Source organism: Eufriesea mexicana, unplaced genomic scaffold, assembly GCF_001483705.2.
Source record: "Eufriesea mexicana isolate 0111107269 unplaced genomic scaffold, ASM148370v2 scaffold124, whole genome shotgun sequence".
In the NCBI taxonomy this organism is placed as follows: domain Eukaryota; kingdom Metazoa; phylum Arthropoda; class Insecta; order Hymenoptera; family Apidae; genus Eufriesea; species Eufriesea mexicana.
In genome coordinates, this window is record NW_016908357.1 from 1286432 (window position 1) to 1303822 (window position 17391).

Below are 17391 nucleotides of genomic sequence, written 5' to 3' on the forward strand. Positions count from 1 at the left end.
CAGCGATCGGTGCGATCTCGAGCGTTTGCCAGAAGGCTGCGCCATGTTACGACGAAACGGTCATTTTTAATTATTATTACCAATCACCGAAATATCCCGACGATCGGAAGGATGCAGACGAGACGCTTTCCGTTTGCCCGTGAAAATGCAAAGTTGGGTGGAAAAATGGGATCGGCGACGTCGTCCGAGTAGGGCAGACGCGTTTATCCGGTCTGGCCACGAAAACGCGTCGCTGTCGCGTTGAAATGGGAATGTCACGAGAAATAAGACAATGAAACGGTAACGATCATACGCTCGTACGCGTGTTGGCGCGTGTGTGTGCCCCGTTTTGCAATGCAAGAGAACTAAAATATCGTTGCGCAACTCGTGGCTGCACAATGGCGCGAAGTATAGCCGAGTGAAAGGCGGCGAGATATCGCGAGGGGCTTGAAACTAACACGATTTATCGAATATATACGTCGTCGCGTTTACGCTTACATATACACGGCACACGAACATCTACGCATACATCTTTCGCGCTAATTCGATTCGGTTTCGTTTCTGTGGTCTCCGAGGTTGGCCACTTTTTAGTCCCGACGATTTTTCAGCCGAGTCTTGCGATATCGTTGCGCGAAGAGCATCGAAATCGCGGAAGGATATTATTACGAGAGTACGACTCGCTCGGTTTTTTCTTCTCCAATTTCACGCTACTTTAACAACGATTTTGCTTCGAATTTTCCACGGGAATTATTCCGCCGTTTCCCTCTTACCGCTCGCGAAATTTTGGTCAAGCGTTGCACCCCGCTCGCCAGGAATCATAGTCCGCGCGATGCACGAAACGCTTTCCGAAACGTTTGCTCGCGACTGCGTGCACGGGAGAAGAAAAGAATTCTTTCACGGACGACGGAGCAGAAGGAGGCGACGCGAAGCGTCGTGCCAGAACAAGGGTGACATAATCGCTGCACGATCGATATACTCGCCTTATCGAGTGTCAGAAATACGTTCATGGGGTCGGCCACGTTACGGATTTGCCCCAATTGTGTCTCGACCGGTCACGATTCTCCTTGTTCTCCGGTGATGAAATTTTCGATGTCGATTGCCCGCTGGATAAAGACCTCGATTGTCAGCGTCGATAAGTCTCGTTGATCGACCACGTCCTAAATTATATTTCACGTCGCCGCGTTACGTACGCCGACGCGTTTCATTCCCCCGATATTCCAATTTCCTACCCTACTCCGATACGATCGATTGTAAAAATCGCGAATGTTTTCGCGCCAATCGACAAGAATGTCTACGAATCTCGACGAATCTCGACCCGAAGCGACAGTCGTGGTTGCGACTGCGAGAGCATTTCGTAGCCGCGACGAGCGAAATATTCGTAAAGCGAGAGCGCGTTGAAAGCCACCGGCATTTTAAAGAGCACGGTGCTCGTTTCCCTTTCGAATATGCTGCTTTGACATTTGACGTGGTCGAGACGGTGCGTGCGTGCAGGCCAGACCCGACGACGAGCGCTAAAATCGAACGTCGATATCGCGCTCGCGACCCAAGATAAATGAAATTTCGTCGGAAGTTCGGAAACTTCTCGAGTCAGGAAACTCCGCGGAGCCCTCACGGGCAAGTTTGCCCGCAGAGCCGTGGCAGAATCTTCGGAGACGTCGCGAGTTTCCGGACCACATCTATCTTAGGTGGGAAGACGTTTGTAACGAGTATGCGCGACGCTACTTTTAAAAAGCGTCCTCTCCTGGACTCTGGAAAGCTTGCCTCGTCGAGCGACGTTAATTTTCATTCGTTCCAGCGCGCCATACGTTCTCGTCGTCTTTTCTCGATATTTTTGCCTCCCCATTTTTTCCCCTTCTTTAATTTCTCTTTATTCGCAGCCCTGCACCCTTAAACCCCGAGATAGTTCGCGCAACGTATGGTTTACAGTCTGTCCAGTTTATCAAGAGATACCGTGTCGCGTGATTTAGCCTGTTCCACGGTGAAACGTCGTTACGGTCGCGTTCGACTTGCGAAACGATAATATGAATTTACTCTCCGCGATACAGACAACATCGGGACCGTTGCTGCGAACATTTGGCGAACTAACAGCTTCGGCAAATACTATACACTGGTAACCAAACTTCCACACCTAGCAATTTACTATAATTTACACTCTAAACGATGCTCGCCGACTATCAACGCGGATACGCTGTTTACTTTGAACAGCAAACGCCGATCAGTTGACCGTACCGCAATCACGAAAATTTCGGCCATTTATGCAATCGAGTCAGCCCCGGTCAGACTTTCCATAACGTTGCTTACGATCCTACACTCCACCGAGTCTCCAACGACTCTGCGAGGAAAATTAGACCATCTCGTCTACCCCGTTCTACCTCGACGTCCACGAGATCCATACGCCCAACCCTCGTGGCTAGATCGACGGGATAAAGTACACGAGGGATTTTGCCGCAGGACAATTCCGGTTCCTCGACCGGCGTATTTACGAGCCACGCGATACCTCGATCTTACGCGAGTCAAATCGCGATTTAGGAAGGTATCGAGCAAACGAGATTTATATCCACGAATGGCCAGACGAGATCCACCCCACCTGGTCCCATCCGGAGTTTATCGTCCGAAACGCACACAGAGTTTCGATTCCCCGCGCTCGGCCGCTCATAAATAATAGATCGAACGGGATGCAATCGTTAGTAAATACTCGATGACAGACGCCTCGGGGATGGAATATCAATGATTCCGGATTGCATCGCGCGGGACGCGAGTTTTCAGGAAGTTTGCCAATTTCGGCGCCGCGAGGCCGAAGCAACGGCACCGATGATTGACAGCGGACGGAAAAGACTCGAGGCTGGGCTAAAGGTTCGATGGGTATTCGATTTTTCCGGAGTGGTTGCGAGTAGCTAACCAGAGACACCTTCCAACGGAGAGTTAAATGCCTCGCCAGATGGAAGTTTCGGCAGAGAAACGTCTCGCGCTGATCGGAAATGACGCCTCGACGACGGCGTGGAACAGAGGCGCGATCGAAAATCGTTAACTCGCGACGACGTCGGGAAATAAAACTGCCTCGACCTCGAGCACCCTGTTTTATGCCGAAAAGTCTGACGAGTGCTTCTCGCGAAGAGCCGCGAAGAAGCACGTAGCCGGGAAATACAGGGAATTCCGATCGCCCGGGGCGTTAAAGTCAAAGACAATTTCGAGGGGGAATTAATTAAAATTTCTCGACGAAGCTTCGGAAAAGGGGACTCGAGGTTAACGGTAAAAAACGGAACGCGACGAAAGAAGATGCACGCTGCCGGTCGTGCAACGACAAAGGATCGCGTCGCGCGAGAGAATTATACGACGGATTATCGTGATCGAAATTCAGCGTGATTTAACGGAGTGTGCCAGCCGAGAAAGTAGGCAACGGAATGTCTATTATTTCGTCGGCCTTTGATGCAGCGCGCTCTTAATATCGCAGCACCGATACGTAAAAGCGGGACATTAAAGAGAAATTACACGGTGCATAGGAATATCCACGTGGGAAGCGATCGTGACGGCGAAACGTCGGGCGAAAAAAGGCCCGTTTGGCGGACATGATCGCGACTTACGTTGTTGCACGATTATTAAATCCTTCTTGCGCGTTGCTCGTGAAAAAAATTCAATTAGCCTTCGAGGACGGCCGCGTCGGGAGAATCCCCGTAAACGGCATCGACTTGGCGAATAACGAGCTAGTTGGACGCGAAGTATCTTCTTTCGGGGCGGAAGGAAAAACGCGTCGGTGAGAGGGAGGAAGAGCTGGCAATTACGTGGCTGTCGATATCTCTTTCGAGACGCCATAGCGTTATTTACGATCTCCAGGCGATCGTGCTGAAACGCGCGAGTTTCTCCCGGGATGGTCGCGGCGACGGTGGATCATAAAAGCATGGCGGCCGTGCGCTTTTCGCGGCACAAGTTCGGCTTTTACGATCGGACTTGCCCGTGGTTGGCATCGGGAAGCTCGTAACCGGAAGATACCGCGGCGGCAAGGTCGTTACATCGTTACCATTAGACGATCTGGCCCCTGCTCGTATCGGGAGGGCTTCCTGTTAGTGGCCGCGGGGGAAATGCACGTGGGATGCATTAATGGCGGCCACCGTAAGTGTTTAATAGCGTAACTACCGACGGTGCGGACCCGGCTAATTATCGGATACGCCACCCCCCGTCTGGCTATCGGGAATATTTTTCGAAATCGCCGCCGCGTGGGGTCTCCAGTTGGTCCGCTGGAAACGGATGCTCAGCCACGGACAGCCGGGAAGAACTTTGGAGAGACGCGGCGAGAATTTCCCGTTACTCCGAAACCGGCCACGTGGCTGTAAAAAATAAACGTCAAACAGGATTACGTAAAGGATAACTCGACAAAGAGAGAAACGAGCCCCGAAGTGCAGCGGGACGGACAGCGTTTATTCTAACTGCGGCCGCCATTTTCACGGCGAAACTAACAGGGAAAACTACACGTTTCGCGAACGAATGGCTCGATCGCCGAGCGGGCAACGTTGAAATCTGGTCGGCGTGTTTGCGAGGAACATTGGAATTTCCACGGCACGTCCACCGTTTACGGAGCAACGATCGTTCGGTTCCACCGACCTTTCTCATGCGGCCGATTACACAACGCCTGACACTGGCACTTATCCCGTTACACCGTACCCTCTTTCCTTTCTCGTTTCGACGCTGCCACGACCGTTCTCTCGCTCGTACTTAAGCGCCACCTTATACGGTGTAATTAAATTCTTCCTTCCACCGTTTACAAAGTCGGTCGATCGATCGCGTTCGGTAAACTCGGCTTTCCTTCCAGACACCGGGTACATTCCGACGGTTCTCCGGCGGAGGAACAGAGAGAGAATCGTAATTGCACGGTAGACCGATTGTTCGACGCTCGAAACCACCGTGTTTTACCAATTTTCCACCGTTATTATCGTAAATTGCGATCGCGCCTCGCTTTCCGCAAACGCCGCGTTCGAAGGATCTCGGGAAGCGAAGTTCTCGGTGTGAACGAGGTTTAACGTTCGTCGATCGAGCCACGGCTGTTTTCTAACGAAAATCTAATCGTTTGGCTGACCCGTGTCGTTGCACCTGGACTAGGAGCGAGGAAAAATTGCACGCCCTTTGACTCGAGGACGAGGCGGACGTTGCGGATCGATCATAAGCGGAAATCGCGTGCACTCTGGCCGATTAAACGGCAGTGGACGGGAAAAATAAGACCCCGAGTAGGTAACGAATTTTCGAGCTACTTCCACGTTCAAGCTTCTGAATGCTTGGGCACGCGAACACGATTCCACCCTGTTTGCGAAATCCTTCGTTTCCTGGCCGTTAATAACCAACGAATCGGACGGCGGGACTCGAGATGGAAGAATTTCGGTAAACAACGGGGGCAGCGTCAAAATCTGCCTCGAAATCGCTGATCAAATATTCTCCCCGCGCATCGATAATCGCTTTTGGTCCCCGGAAACGTGGATCGATGCAACCCGTTCACCGTGCTTCACGCGGCGTCTTCCCACCATCGCTCGCCGCTATATTTCGATTTTCCGTTTATAAAAGCGGAACGGGGTCCGTTCAATTTGCCGAGCATTAACGACACTTGCTCGGAATTAAACGGACGACCGTTGTAATCGCGCTGATTACGACCGTACTCTGTCCACTGATTGTCCAAGCGGGTCCTCGCTGACGTGACCAACCCCGTCACAGCCGGGGTTGCTTCGGACACGAGGATACACCCGTGTAACCCCTGCGCAGCGACGACGAGGGTGGATTTTCGGTTAACGGGGGCATCTCGAGTGGGCAGCGTTAATTAAAGGCATCGGCGTTTTAGCGTTCTTTGTCCCTATACGGCTGATCGAATCCCCGACGAGGGGATCGCGCCCGGCTGTTTCCAAATTCGACGAAGCTTCCTGGACGAATAGACTCGGGTATCGAACGAACGACAGGAGCGCGAAACGTTGGTCGATCGATGCAGGGAAGGGTGCCTTTCGATGGGAAAGAGGGACAATCCGCTTCTTCTCGATCTATTTAACCGCTTTTGTTCCTCGCCACGTAGCCACGCTTATTACCCTTCATTGGTCACGTTTGACGTTCATCCCCCTTATTCGCGCCTTCCTCGAGACGCCTTCGATAGGCAACGCGATAAACAACGCGGAAAAACACGGAATTAAAAGAGCAACGGGGTTGCTACGAAATTTCCAGCCATTTTGTCGACACCCCGTGCCGAAAAGCTCTGCCGGGACTGCGCGTCCTGCAGGCTGATTTAGCGCGGTGATTTCGATCGCGATCGAAGGATCGGAGAGACTGCGAATGATACAGGCACGCGTCCCGTTGCATGATAAATGGCTTAATCTAGTAGACGATTTATAGCGTTTCGCGGAAGTCCTTTAACACGTCCGTTCTAACGAACGATCGAGGGCTTAATCCCGCCGCTTCATTAATAGGCACGTTTACTCCGTTAACGAACACGTTTACTTCGTTAACGCGTAGGAATAACCGGCGCGCGCTTCTTCCTGATTATAGCCAGACAAAAGCTCTAATTGCGACTTTTTCCGCCGGCCGGATTAATAATAACCGATAACGGTTTGCAGCCTCTTTTCTCTCGCTCCCCTCGTTTGTTCTGCCTCGCGCAGAAATAAAGGATCGCGACGTAATCGCGTAACTTTCGTCCGAGTCCCTCGTCCAATTAAGGGATCCGGAATAAACGATAAATCGCGGAGGCCGATCGAAAGCGTCCGACGCTGTGTTTGAAGACGGACCCTTTGGAATGCAAAGCCCGCACGGCGACGAGACACCGAGACTTCCACGATGGACAGTTTAATCTAGTTGTTAATTTATAGCGTTTCGGGCGAGTCCTTTAACACGTTCGTTATCAGCGCCGAATAACACAAAGGACTTAATCTCGCTGCTTCATTTGCATGCAAACCTCTTGAAGCGTCGACTGGGACCGAGACGCGGAGCCCCGATAGATGCAATTAAGTTATTCGTAATCCTCCACCCTTTCGTGCTCGAAAAATAAACCGACCGCCTGCCGGCAAACAGGATGCAAATCGCGCCACAGGGAAATTACTCGGGAGGGATGACAGAAGGAGAAAAGGGAGGAGGAGAGGGGGTGGGAAAAAAGACGGGGGGAAGAAAAATAGACGAAGAGATATTCGTGCACGGGGATGAAAAACAATCGGGCAAGTTTTGGAATAGGCAAGAGCGTTCCGCGCTGCGGGACGAATATCGATAGATGGTCTAGTCGATTGGCGTCAGAAATTGAAGCGAAATTGGATCGCGAATGAAGCAGTGGCACGGGATAACCGTTCCCTGATACCGTTCTCCGGATATAGAATCGACGATCCTCGTGCATACGTGGTGATTTTAAAGAAGAAAAGAGAGAAATTAAACGATTCGTGGAAGAAAGAAACATTATCGGCCGGTCGTAAATCGATAATCGGGAGTTTAATGGAACCGTAAAGTCGTCAGAGGCCACGGTAAATGAACTACATCGTTGCAATCGCGTTTCTGCTCGCAATAATCGTCGAGGCAACGCGACAAACGGAGTAGCAGTACACGTCCGAGCCAATGACCTACCCCGATGGCTCGATAATTCCGATGCATTCCACTGAAAATGAGTGCCGCGTTTTTTCAAACGAAACGATAGCGTTAACATTACGGAATTGACCTATTCATCGCTACTCGGACCAATGTTGACCCATTTCGACTTCAAACACGGACAGAGTTCGCGATTCCCATCTATCCATCCGACCATGTATCTAACCTGAATACACAGGCGAAAATTGAAATTGGAACAACGCGACCCGTTCTAACGAACCGGGTCGAAATGAAATCTATCGGTCAGGCCGCGTTGGATGTCGCTCTGGAGGACGCGTGTCGTTGTCGGGAATTTCTAGGTGACGAAGACATCCAGACGTGGGATTAAAGCGAATTACCGTGAAATTGAAAGGAAACGAATAAATCGAAATACGTGACAAAGAAAAGAACGGAAAGCTGGTGCGTGACGACGAGAGAAACGGTAGAGAAAAGGGTAGATATTCGGTGTAGAAACGTTTGCGTAACAAGATGGCCGACAGAGTCAGCGAAATGGTCGCGTTTCCTCGCAACTTCTGCACCGACGAAGATAACTTCCCTTTGCTACGCAAACGCGATTTCCCCTCGAGAGGAGAAATTTTTCTTTCCACGGCGTCTCGAGCCATTCCGAGTAGAGGTGCAGCCGGCTTTTTGGTCCACTCGCGATAGAAATCTTGCCAAATCCGTGCCAAGAGAACGTCGCTTTCCCTCGCGAACTTGGGTCCCGGCTATCTCGTTTTTCGTCCCTCGAAAGGAACATTCGGATGCAAAATTAGAGAGACGAATGGTGGAACGAACTCGTTCGTAAAACGTCGAGGTGTCGGAGAGAACGGTGGCTGTTCCAGCGGTGGAAAAATCGTGGAACCGTTAAAGAAAAAATCGCGTTTATTACCGGATAGGTTGGCAATCGATCGGTTCGAACGTAACGCGGTGAAAAATTCGTTTTAACGTGGTCGGTGTTGAATAATGGTTTTTAACGCGATTTCAAGTATTACCGGTTCGAAAGCTTTTTCCTCAGCCGACACGCTCGCGCTCTTAATCGCCGCTGTTCGCAAGATTACTGTCACTTCGATTAATCGAACAGGTTTCGTTTCGGGCAGAAAGCAACAGGTGTATGCGCGGCATTTGTATATCAAACTACTCGAAACAAAACTCGTTTCCTGCTTTAACCGCCTAATGTTGCCGCAAAATTGCACAACCGTCTCGCGCGACGGCGTGTACGCGGAATCGTGGAAGCAAGTCGGCGAAACGCGACTTTGCCAGAGTTTATCGCGGTTCTTCCTGGAAATTAGCTTTCGACGGGCCCTCGAAATGGACGCTCGTTGCTGGGAAAATATTTAGAATACTCAACACTTACCGCCCCCGCGTTCAACGTTTGATTCAGATTGGTGACATTGTTGTTGATGTGGTTGTTGTTGATGTTATTGGTTGTGCGGGTGGAGTTGTTGTTACTCGAATGGTGATTCGAGTTGTTTCCATTGTTGTGCTTATTGTGCTTGTGCAACACCATAGCGACGAACATTTTGGCCTCCTTTCCCGACCGGTTGGTCGTCAAACGATTAATCGTCCTTTCCGCGATTCGCAATTTCATTCGTTGCCACGGCGCATAATTCCGACGAGTTAAAAGGCTGAAAGAACCGTAAACACTGCGGATTGGTCCCGTGGATGGCGAGCGAACCGTGACAAAACTGTGCGCAGACGAACCGAGGCAAAAGTGGATGGACGAATTTTCGAATATCGCTGCCGATACCCCTCTATCTTCCATCAGCCTCGATTCGCGACGGTAATGACGCGATTTTGCAAAACGCTTGTCAACGCCGATGGGATCGCGTCGATTTCACGGCGCAACGCGCAGCGGGAATAATTTCCTACCATCGATTTTAATCGTTCTCGTTTGCAACGGCTGCTCGATGGAAAATTAAATCTCCAGAAAAACGATATTTCTCGAGGGCTGTCTGTCCGCCACGATAAATCGCGACTCACGCACGCCCAGCTCGTTAATCTCGCGCACGACAAATCCAAGCATCGTCCAATTAACGCCCTAACTTATAGCTGGCACGAACAGAAGCGATTATCTCGCGAGATCCAACCGCGTTGATCGGACCGAGCCACCTACCATCCTATACAATGCATAATCAGTCGGACTGCGTTGCGATACCGTTGCACCGAGTAGAGTTGCGACCAGCCATTCGCCAGCTCCCCTTTTTTCATCCTTTCCGCGTGAAACCAACAACGTTTCCACGGCTTCCCGTCGTTTTGCACGTGCGAGCATGGAGGAGCACGTGAAGAACGCGACGGCCGACGGCTCGTATCGATTCGTTATAAATAGTCGCGTGCAACCGACTGCGGCCTCTTTCTTCCGGCGACTTATCCCTTTTGCAACGGAATATTTTCCCTGCCAGGGACTCGCCGATCGACGATCGCAACACGACTACTAACGTCTACGTCTTTTCGAGGACGACGCTCGCGTCGCGACGAGCCACCGATGCTCGGGCTCGTGTCTAAAAACGCGACAGCGAATTATCGCTAAGCGTCTCGCTCGATTACCGCCTCGGCAAACACCTGGCGTTCGGGATCATTTATTATCCGCGCTCCAGGTTCACCGATCCCGCCATATTTCATGCCAAGTACCACGATAACGGTTCAATTTTCCTTTTATCCGTTCTTCCCGAGTCTACTCGCGCCAGCCTCGGTGGCCCGATCCAGAATGGGTTCCGCTCGCGAGTTACGCAAACGCCGTTCCCTCTCTCCTCGCGCAGGAATTACGTAAGACGCGCATGACAATCATCCTGACAGGTAATGCAACAGCGAATAGCGATAATTGGAGCCGGAGAGGTACGCCGGGGCAGTCGGGATCGGAGGCGACCCAATTTGATTACAAGGCAATGTTCTGGCCGCAATTATTACCTCGGGGCTAACCACGTTAGGTCGCTAGACAGGGCTACAACCTGCTGCAGCTCCGTCGGTGTCCATCGAGCAGCAATCGCCTCTCCGATTTGCAACGACTATTCCAATTAACGGTAAACGCCACGGTATGTCCGAGGCCGTGCATTCCCTCGGGAGAGCAACCCTGACGAGCGAGTCGTGCCCGAGTGACGAACTTCGTCGACACGATTCGGTCCAGGGCTGACACGAAACCACGTATCGCTATGTCGCGAATCGCCCATCTCGAACGATGGACCATGGACGACGGATCGTCTTTCGACGAGAGTTTTCAGTCTCTTTCGAGACTGTTTGAACCCAGACTAGAACTCTTAGATGTCGCGAATCGCCCATCTCGAACGATGGACCATGAATCCGATCGTCTTTCGACGAGAGTTTTCAGTCTCTTTCGAGACTGTTTGAACCCAGACTAGAACTCTTTTCGAGCCCTGACGTTTTACCGAGAAGAAAATAAATACCCCAACTCAAACCCTGCAAGCGAAACATCTGAAATCTCGATAATTGCAAAGTTTCGAGACCCGGATTCGGCGAGGAATTCCGTTTAAACAGCCGTCGAATCACGGGATACGGAGTTGCAGGAGGTAAGTTCGTTAACTGGCCTGAAATCGCGGCACGAGTATCCGGTCAGCTAGGTTTCGGAAAGAAAGAGGGGCGAAGAGGATCGTGCAACGAATGGAGCGTGCGTTCTGCGTGCATCGCGATCGCCGATAGTAACTTTTCCAATTACCAATAAATCCCGACGAACGGAAGCCATTGAGCAGAAGAAAGTGCGCGCAGGAGTCGACGAAAGTGCTCGTACATCACGCGAAAATGGAAGTTCGTGGTTTCGTATGGACGGAATTCCAGCACTAGACAATCGTTTATCGTTGCGCTTTTTCCCTTCATTCCGGTTGTATTTTTGCTGAACGTTCAAAATATCTAGCTCCTGATAGAAGGAGAATTTATCAACGCTATTGGGTGGAACGAAGCAGCGTTTAGTAGCAAAGTATGACCGGGAGAAACGGAGCGAACTCGATGGAGATACACGATGCATTCTGAACCTCGGTCATCGAGAATTTCCTCATCCAGTATCGTTTGGCTCTCGGACAGAGTTAACGCTCGGCGACAGGACAATTCCGTTGGCAGGAGGAGCCGCTTTTACGCAAGTCTTGGCAAACATTGCCGGCGTAATTATCGTACAACCAAAAACCTCGGTCTTAAGCAGGGATCTGACCGTTTTACGAGGTCTTTACGTAGCCGTGAGCCGTGGAACAGGTTCGTCTTGACCGTTCGGAACGCTCGGTAAGGCGAAATCTTGACTGTCGCGGGTTAATTTCGCATTTCGAGCTCTCGAAAACAACGAGCACCGCGACCTGGCCGTACCGTAAATCTCGCGTTTTACGGTGTCGCGTAAATTATCGCGGCGAATTCGCGAAACGCATTAAGTCCGGCAGAAAGTCCGGCAGAAAGTTTGCGCGATAATTACTTCGCGAACGCGGTTACCGACTATGTAATAAATAACGATATATACGGAGAAGTATTTTCGCGCGGTTTCGTGAATCACGATCAACACGCGAGTCTGACCACGAACGGTCCGATTCTCCTGCCGAGCGTTCAGCCTACGTAACTACATACACACACGAATGCGTGTATACACGTCTGGTTGGAGTATCGCGAATTATTCTTCCTCCATCGCGTGTCCCTTATTGCCGCTCGTTAACCATAACATTCGTGACGCACGAGTGCATTATGCCTCGATGCTTTGGATCTTGGACCAAAACGCGATTAGGCCGACCAAGCGCTGGTTTACTCGAGAACGAGCGGATTCGTGGATTCGCGATGAACTCCGCGAGCTGGCAAAGTATTAGGCGATAGAGATGCCACTGGATGGGGAGCTTGGAATCCGAGACTGGCTTGGAGCTATTCAAACTCTCGGCGAATTCTTCTCGCAGAGTTCCCGTACTCGATGCTAAGATCCCCCTGTTACTTTCCGCGAGAGCGAGATTCGCCAAAGTTGATTTCAATTGGTAAAACGGTGCACAAAAGTCTCCTGGAGGGAACAAGATACGCCGTTCTCTAAAATAAACTCGAGCAAGCTGCCAGCTGCAAGGACTGCGGAGAATCTACTCGCTGCGAATATTCCTGCCCAGGGACTTTCTCCCTTTTTCTGTCTCTGCACGAGCTTTCGATGCTTCAACCGAGCAGACCCACGCGAAATGGCCCGCCATTGAAACTCCGCGAAATATAGCCTCGGAAGCGAACGGTTTTTCCACTGAGTTACGAGTGATAGTGCGTCGGGGAAGTCGGCGGATGGGAATATCGGTGGATTCGGCGAGTACGTGGATGTTTTTCGTCGGTAGATCCGCAAACTCGATTAAAAAGCGAACAGTCCTGGAGGCAAGTTAGCGAAGGAGCGCGACGTAAATCACGGGAAAATTATTCGCGTACGAGAGCCGCACGGTTTATCCGTCGTTTGTATCGTTCTTTTCGAAATGGTCCACCGATTTCATCCCAGACCTCGATATGAAGCACCATTGTATCGCTTGCAGAAGCTCGGGCGAGTTATCGCGTTGGATGCAGGGGACACGTTCGAGGGAAGATACTGGCAGTCCGTGCGAGAATATTGCGAGCCAGCTCGCAGGCAGAGGTCGAAGCTTGTATCGGGATCAAGGGAATGGAAATATTGGCTCGGGGATCCTTGTTCTTTTCGCGATTCGTCCGAAGACAAATGGGAATATCGCGTAAGAGTATCAGGGATTCGTGTCCGATTGCAGCTGGCAGCAAGGTGTTATTGGATCAGCGCGTGGAAGATTGCATTCGTTTCGCGATTCGCGTGGAAAAACAAAGAGACGTCACGGCGCTTTTACGCGTGCCAAATACGATCGTCTAAAAGCGCTTCCGATATTCAAAGGTGCTCGAAATTCGAGAGAATCGACGCGACTCGCGGCGTTGAGATTAAAAAGAAAAACCAAGCCACGGCAGCACCGGATCCTCGTTCGCGAGCGCCTTTATCGGAGGTAAAAATGCACGTAGCAATCAGCTTTAACGGATCGCGATCGCGTTCGTGTGCTCGAGTTCCCTTTCGTGTCGACCTTGCTCTTTGCAGCCTTGAAATGGATCCTACTGGCGCGCGGACTATCTCGAAACTCTCCTTCTGGCAACGGAAGCCGGGGAAAGGAGGTCGGATAGAGGCTAAATAAAATATCGACTCGTTAAAAGGAACGACGCCGAGTACCACAGTCGTGTACCCGGTTCCCTGCGCAAATTTTACATGCCCGGCTGGATGCGAGCATCGATGAAACTCGAGTAACGCTAACGCGGAAAGTACATCGCGCAAAAACAACGGGACCAACCAGACGCGGACTCGAAATTTTTACGATCCTGTTTCGTCATTCGAGATTTATTCTATTCCGATACTCTGCTTCTCTCCGCGTTTCCCGTGCCAGAGAGGTATAAAAATTCACGATCGCCAGATTACCCTGCGAAATTTAGGTGGCCCAGGCGGAAGAGAGCGAGAGTAGGAAAGAATCGTGGACGTTGGACAAGGAGAGTTGCTCCGAAGCGAATTGCACGAGTCGGTGGGTGGTTCGTTTGCGTGTTTTTCCACTGCCAGAGGCGGCGAGGAGAAAACAGCGGAGAGGAGACGGGAAGTAGACGACGGCAGAAGCGGCAGGGAAGAACATAGACAGCGGCGTACTAAAACTCTAAGTCCCCGTCCACGATGCATTCTCCTGATGCACACCGGGGGTCATATTCCACCTGCTCTCGGAACGTGCATCCAGTGTTACGTGTCCATTTACATAAGCCAACCTATGCCGCGACTTGTGTACGTGTACGTGAGCACGGTCACCGAGTATTCGCCGACACGAGCACGCTCCGATACGGATGAGTGTCGCGTGTATCTACGCAGCCATCGTTACATATACGATGCCTTTGTCAGGCTGGGCAACGAGCGAGAAAAAAGCCAGAAAGAGAAGGGAAAATGTCCGACTGGAACATGCACGGCTGGCGATTCATCGCGATGGAGGCAATATCTCGCGATATCGAGCAACCCGGCTCGGTGAAGCTACTTTCGGTATAGTCGCGGCAGTGTTTGTCGACGGATGTCCGAAATCCTGGATTTTTCGCCACGTAACCGAGCATCCCGGAAACCTTTGGTTCCTCTTCGTTTCGTTTCGCTTCGATTCGTCTGGAGAATTACAACGATGATAGGTTTCACGGTTTTCAGGTACCTTCTACGGGTGCTTCTTTAGCCGCGTATGTATATATTCGATTAATCGTATTACAAGGAATATCGCAATAGCGTTGTTTAATATCTAATAGTCGACGAGACGATGGCAGATCGATTGCATAACGAGGTCAATTACGGAGCACTTTACGACGACGGCCGTACACCTCGCGAATACCTGGCAGATCCGACAGCGATATTTCATCGGTGAAAAACCACGCGTGCAGGCCACTGGCTCCTCTCCGTGGTCTGGTTGCACAATCGCCGCCACGTTAATTCCAATTAATAGCCCGGGATAATTGATTCGCGAGCTAACCGCGTCCGTTTCGCACAAAGAGACTCGGAGATGGAATCGGAACGCAAAGCCGAAAGAACCACCGTCGCGTCCGATTATGATTGATCTGCCATTGATATGATGGCTAATAATCCATCCTATGCTCGATTAACTGCAACTGCCAACGTTGCCTGCTTGCTCGATCGAATCGATGTCGAACGCTGATCGACGATGCGATACGCGGAGGGACATCCCATAGATTCCTCGTTACCCCGTTGCGTTTCCCGGACCACGTCGATGGACACATGTGGCACACGTTCCTCTATGATGTTCGCAAATGCACCTCGCGCGTTCGCCAACAGTGCCGCGAAACTTGCATCGTCTAAACAAGGGGTAGGTACCACCGATGTACCGTAAATTCGAGAGTTTATGGAACCGGAAGGCACGGGGGATGAAAGTTTTCTTTCCTTTTTGGATTCGGCTGGCTAATGAGTCTCCGATGGATCGAATCGGGTTTCGCGTAATTTCCTGTCAAAGCAGCCCGGAAAATTGCGCTCAAATAGACGATTTTCTAGATCCCGACAGACGTGCGACTCGGCACGTGTTATACAAACTTGACCCGTCAAATTCGATTAACTCGAACGGCTAACGGAAACGGTCTCCTGACCGTGTCGCGACCAATCGAAATGGCGCACTACTCTAACACGATTGCGTACGATAGCTCGTGTTGGATCATTTTCGCGATTGTTCTCACCCCTTTCGCTGCGCGATATTAATCTTCGGTGCAGCACGATCCGTTCACCGCGTACGCGGACCATAAGTTTTACAATGAGAGAGAGATTAAGTCGATTCGGAACAAAGGATGATTTCGATCAGAAGAACGGGCAGACGCGGAATTAAACGCAGGGTTAAAAGTACTCGCCTTTTAACGAACAGAATCGGGATAATGCCGGCATAAATTCGACCAACGGGGCCATGCTTGGGGCTCGATTAACGTGACCACGGCTAAAAACAATGCAGAGTGTCACTTTGGCGAGCATGACTGCGAATGCCGCGAAATGCCGAGGGGAGAATTTCCTAGCATTACACGGTTCCAGTCTTTATGCGGTCGGATTACATGACGCGGCGCAAGCACATTGTGCTTGCAAACGTGCCACTGTGAACACGGCCTAATGGAACGTCCGAGATTAACGAGAGCCGCCACGGCCAGCGAATCATGTTGGTTTCGTTAATCCTATGACCGAATCGCTGTTCCCTTAATGATTTATCGTCCGTGATAACAATACTGCGACTGGTTTGCGAAAACAAAAGCGTCCCGAAATAATTGATTTTTCGAGAATCTCGATTTAATTGCGCCCCACGAAGCGAATCAACGTTCAAAATTCCGAAGGGTTGGTCATGAAACGACTACCTGCATTCGAACAATCGCCGGTGCGATTTCGAACAACCGCGCGTATCCTCAGGTGCACGAACGTCTTCTAAAACAAATCGTCTTCTTCTAGACGCTAGACTATAGACTCTAGACCGAGTCTAAACATCGTCGAGGGATTTATAAGTAAATCCTAATCGCGTGACGATTTCGGTTTAGTAGGAACCCGTGGCCGAGGTCGGTACCAAGCTGTGCCCGGCAATTCGTATCGTTAGAATCGACGTTTCATTCGTTTCGAGCAATCGATTACTAAATCAACCAGCGAGGCAAAATCGTTAGAACGCACAGATGGTGGAGGGTAGCCGAAGAAAACGAGCGGTAGGTATGGTTGAGTCGCGTTTCGCGTTTCTATGTCGCGAGCTAGACAAATCGATTCGCCATAGGAAAAGAAGGGAAGGCTCGACGCTTCACTCGCGACTTTTTATGGAGCGAGGCCAAACGCAGGGAAACGACGCACAGAGGAATTTCGCCGAAAAGCTGGACCAAAGTCAATTTTTCAAGTGTAAAACTGAGTTTTGTTGCACGGAATAAACGATAGAATTGTCTCGCGAAATTTGTAAATTGTTTAGAAAGAATTACAGTCAGAAAATTTGGAGAAAAAATAGAAACGAAGATATCTCGGGCTCAAAAAATAGGGGAAATACTTAATATAAACGCAACACGGAAATTTATATTCTAAAAACATAAGAGAAGTTTATAAATTATTGCATATATTGCTAGTAACAAATTAATATTGTTAAAAATAAATTGTTCGCAAAGTAAATTTATAATAAAGAAAAATCAATAAATTACTGGCTATTACTTGAAGATACAACATACTTCTGTTAAAATGTAGTTATAATTTATAAAAGATCTATAAATTATTGCACTTATTGTTAATAACAAATTGTTCGCAACGTAAATTTATAATAAAAGTGAAAAAATTAAGAAATTAGCAGCTATTAGTTGAACCTATAATGTATACTTGTGTTAAAATATACCTATAACTTACAAAAA

The 17391-nt window shown here is 50.1% G+C and overlaps 1 protein-coding gene across 3 annotated transcripts in view; it reads right to left on the reverse strand.

Moving 5' to 3' along the window:
* Window positions 1-17391, reverse strand: part of GckIII (Germinal centre kinase III) — an 83031-nt gene that overhangs the window by 35117 nt on the left and 30523 nt on the right. Inside the window, exon 2 of one of the 3 annotated variants that reach the window (XM_017911281.1) lies at window positions 8900-9170. The exons of 1 other annotated variant lie outside the window; for it this stretch is intronic. In XM_017911281.1, coding sequence (XP_017766770.1) covers window positions 8900-9133 — 234 coding nt within the window. In that variant the 5' untranslated portion in view covers window positions 9134-9170. Of the gene's footprint in view, window positions 1-3994; window positions 4043-8899; window positions 9171-17391 lie in introns of those variants that run through there. One more of the 3 variants, XM_017911283.1, reaches the window with a different exon arrangement.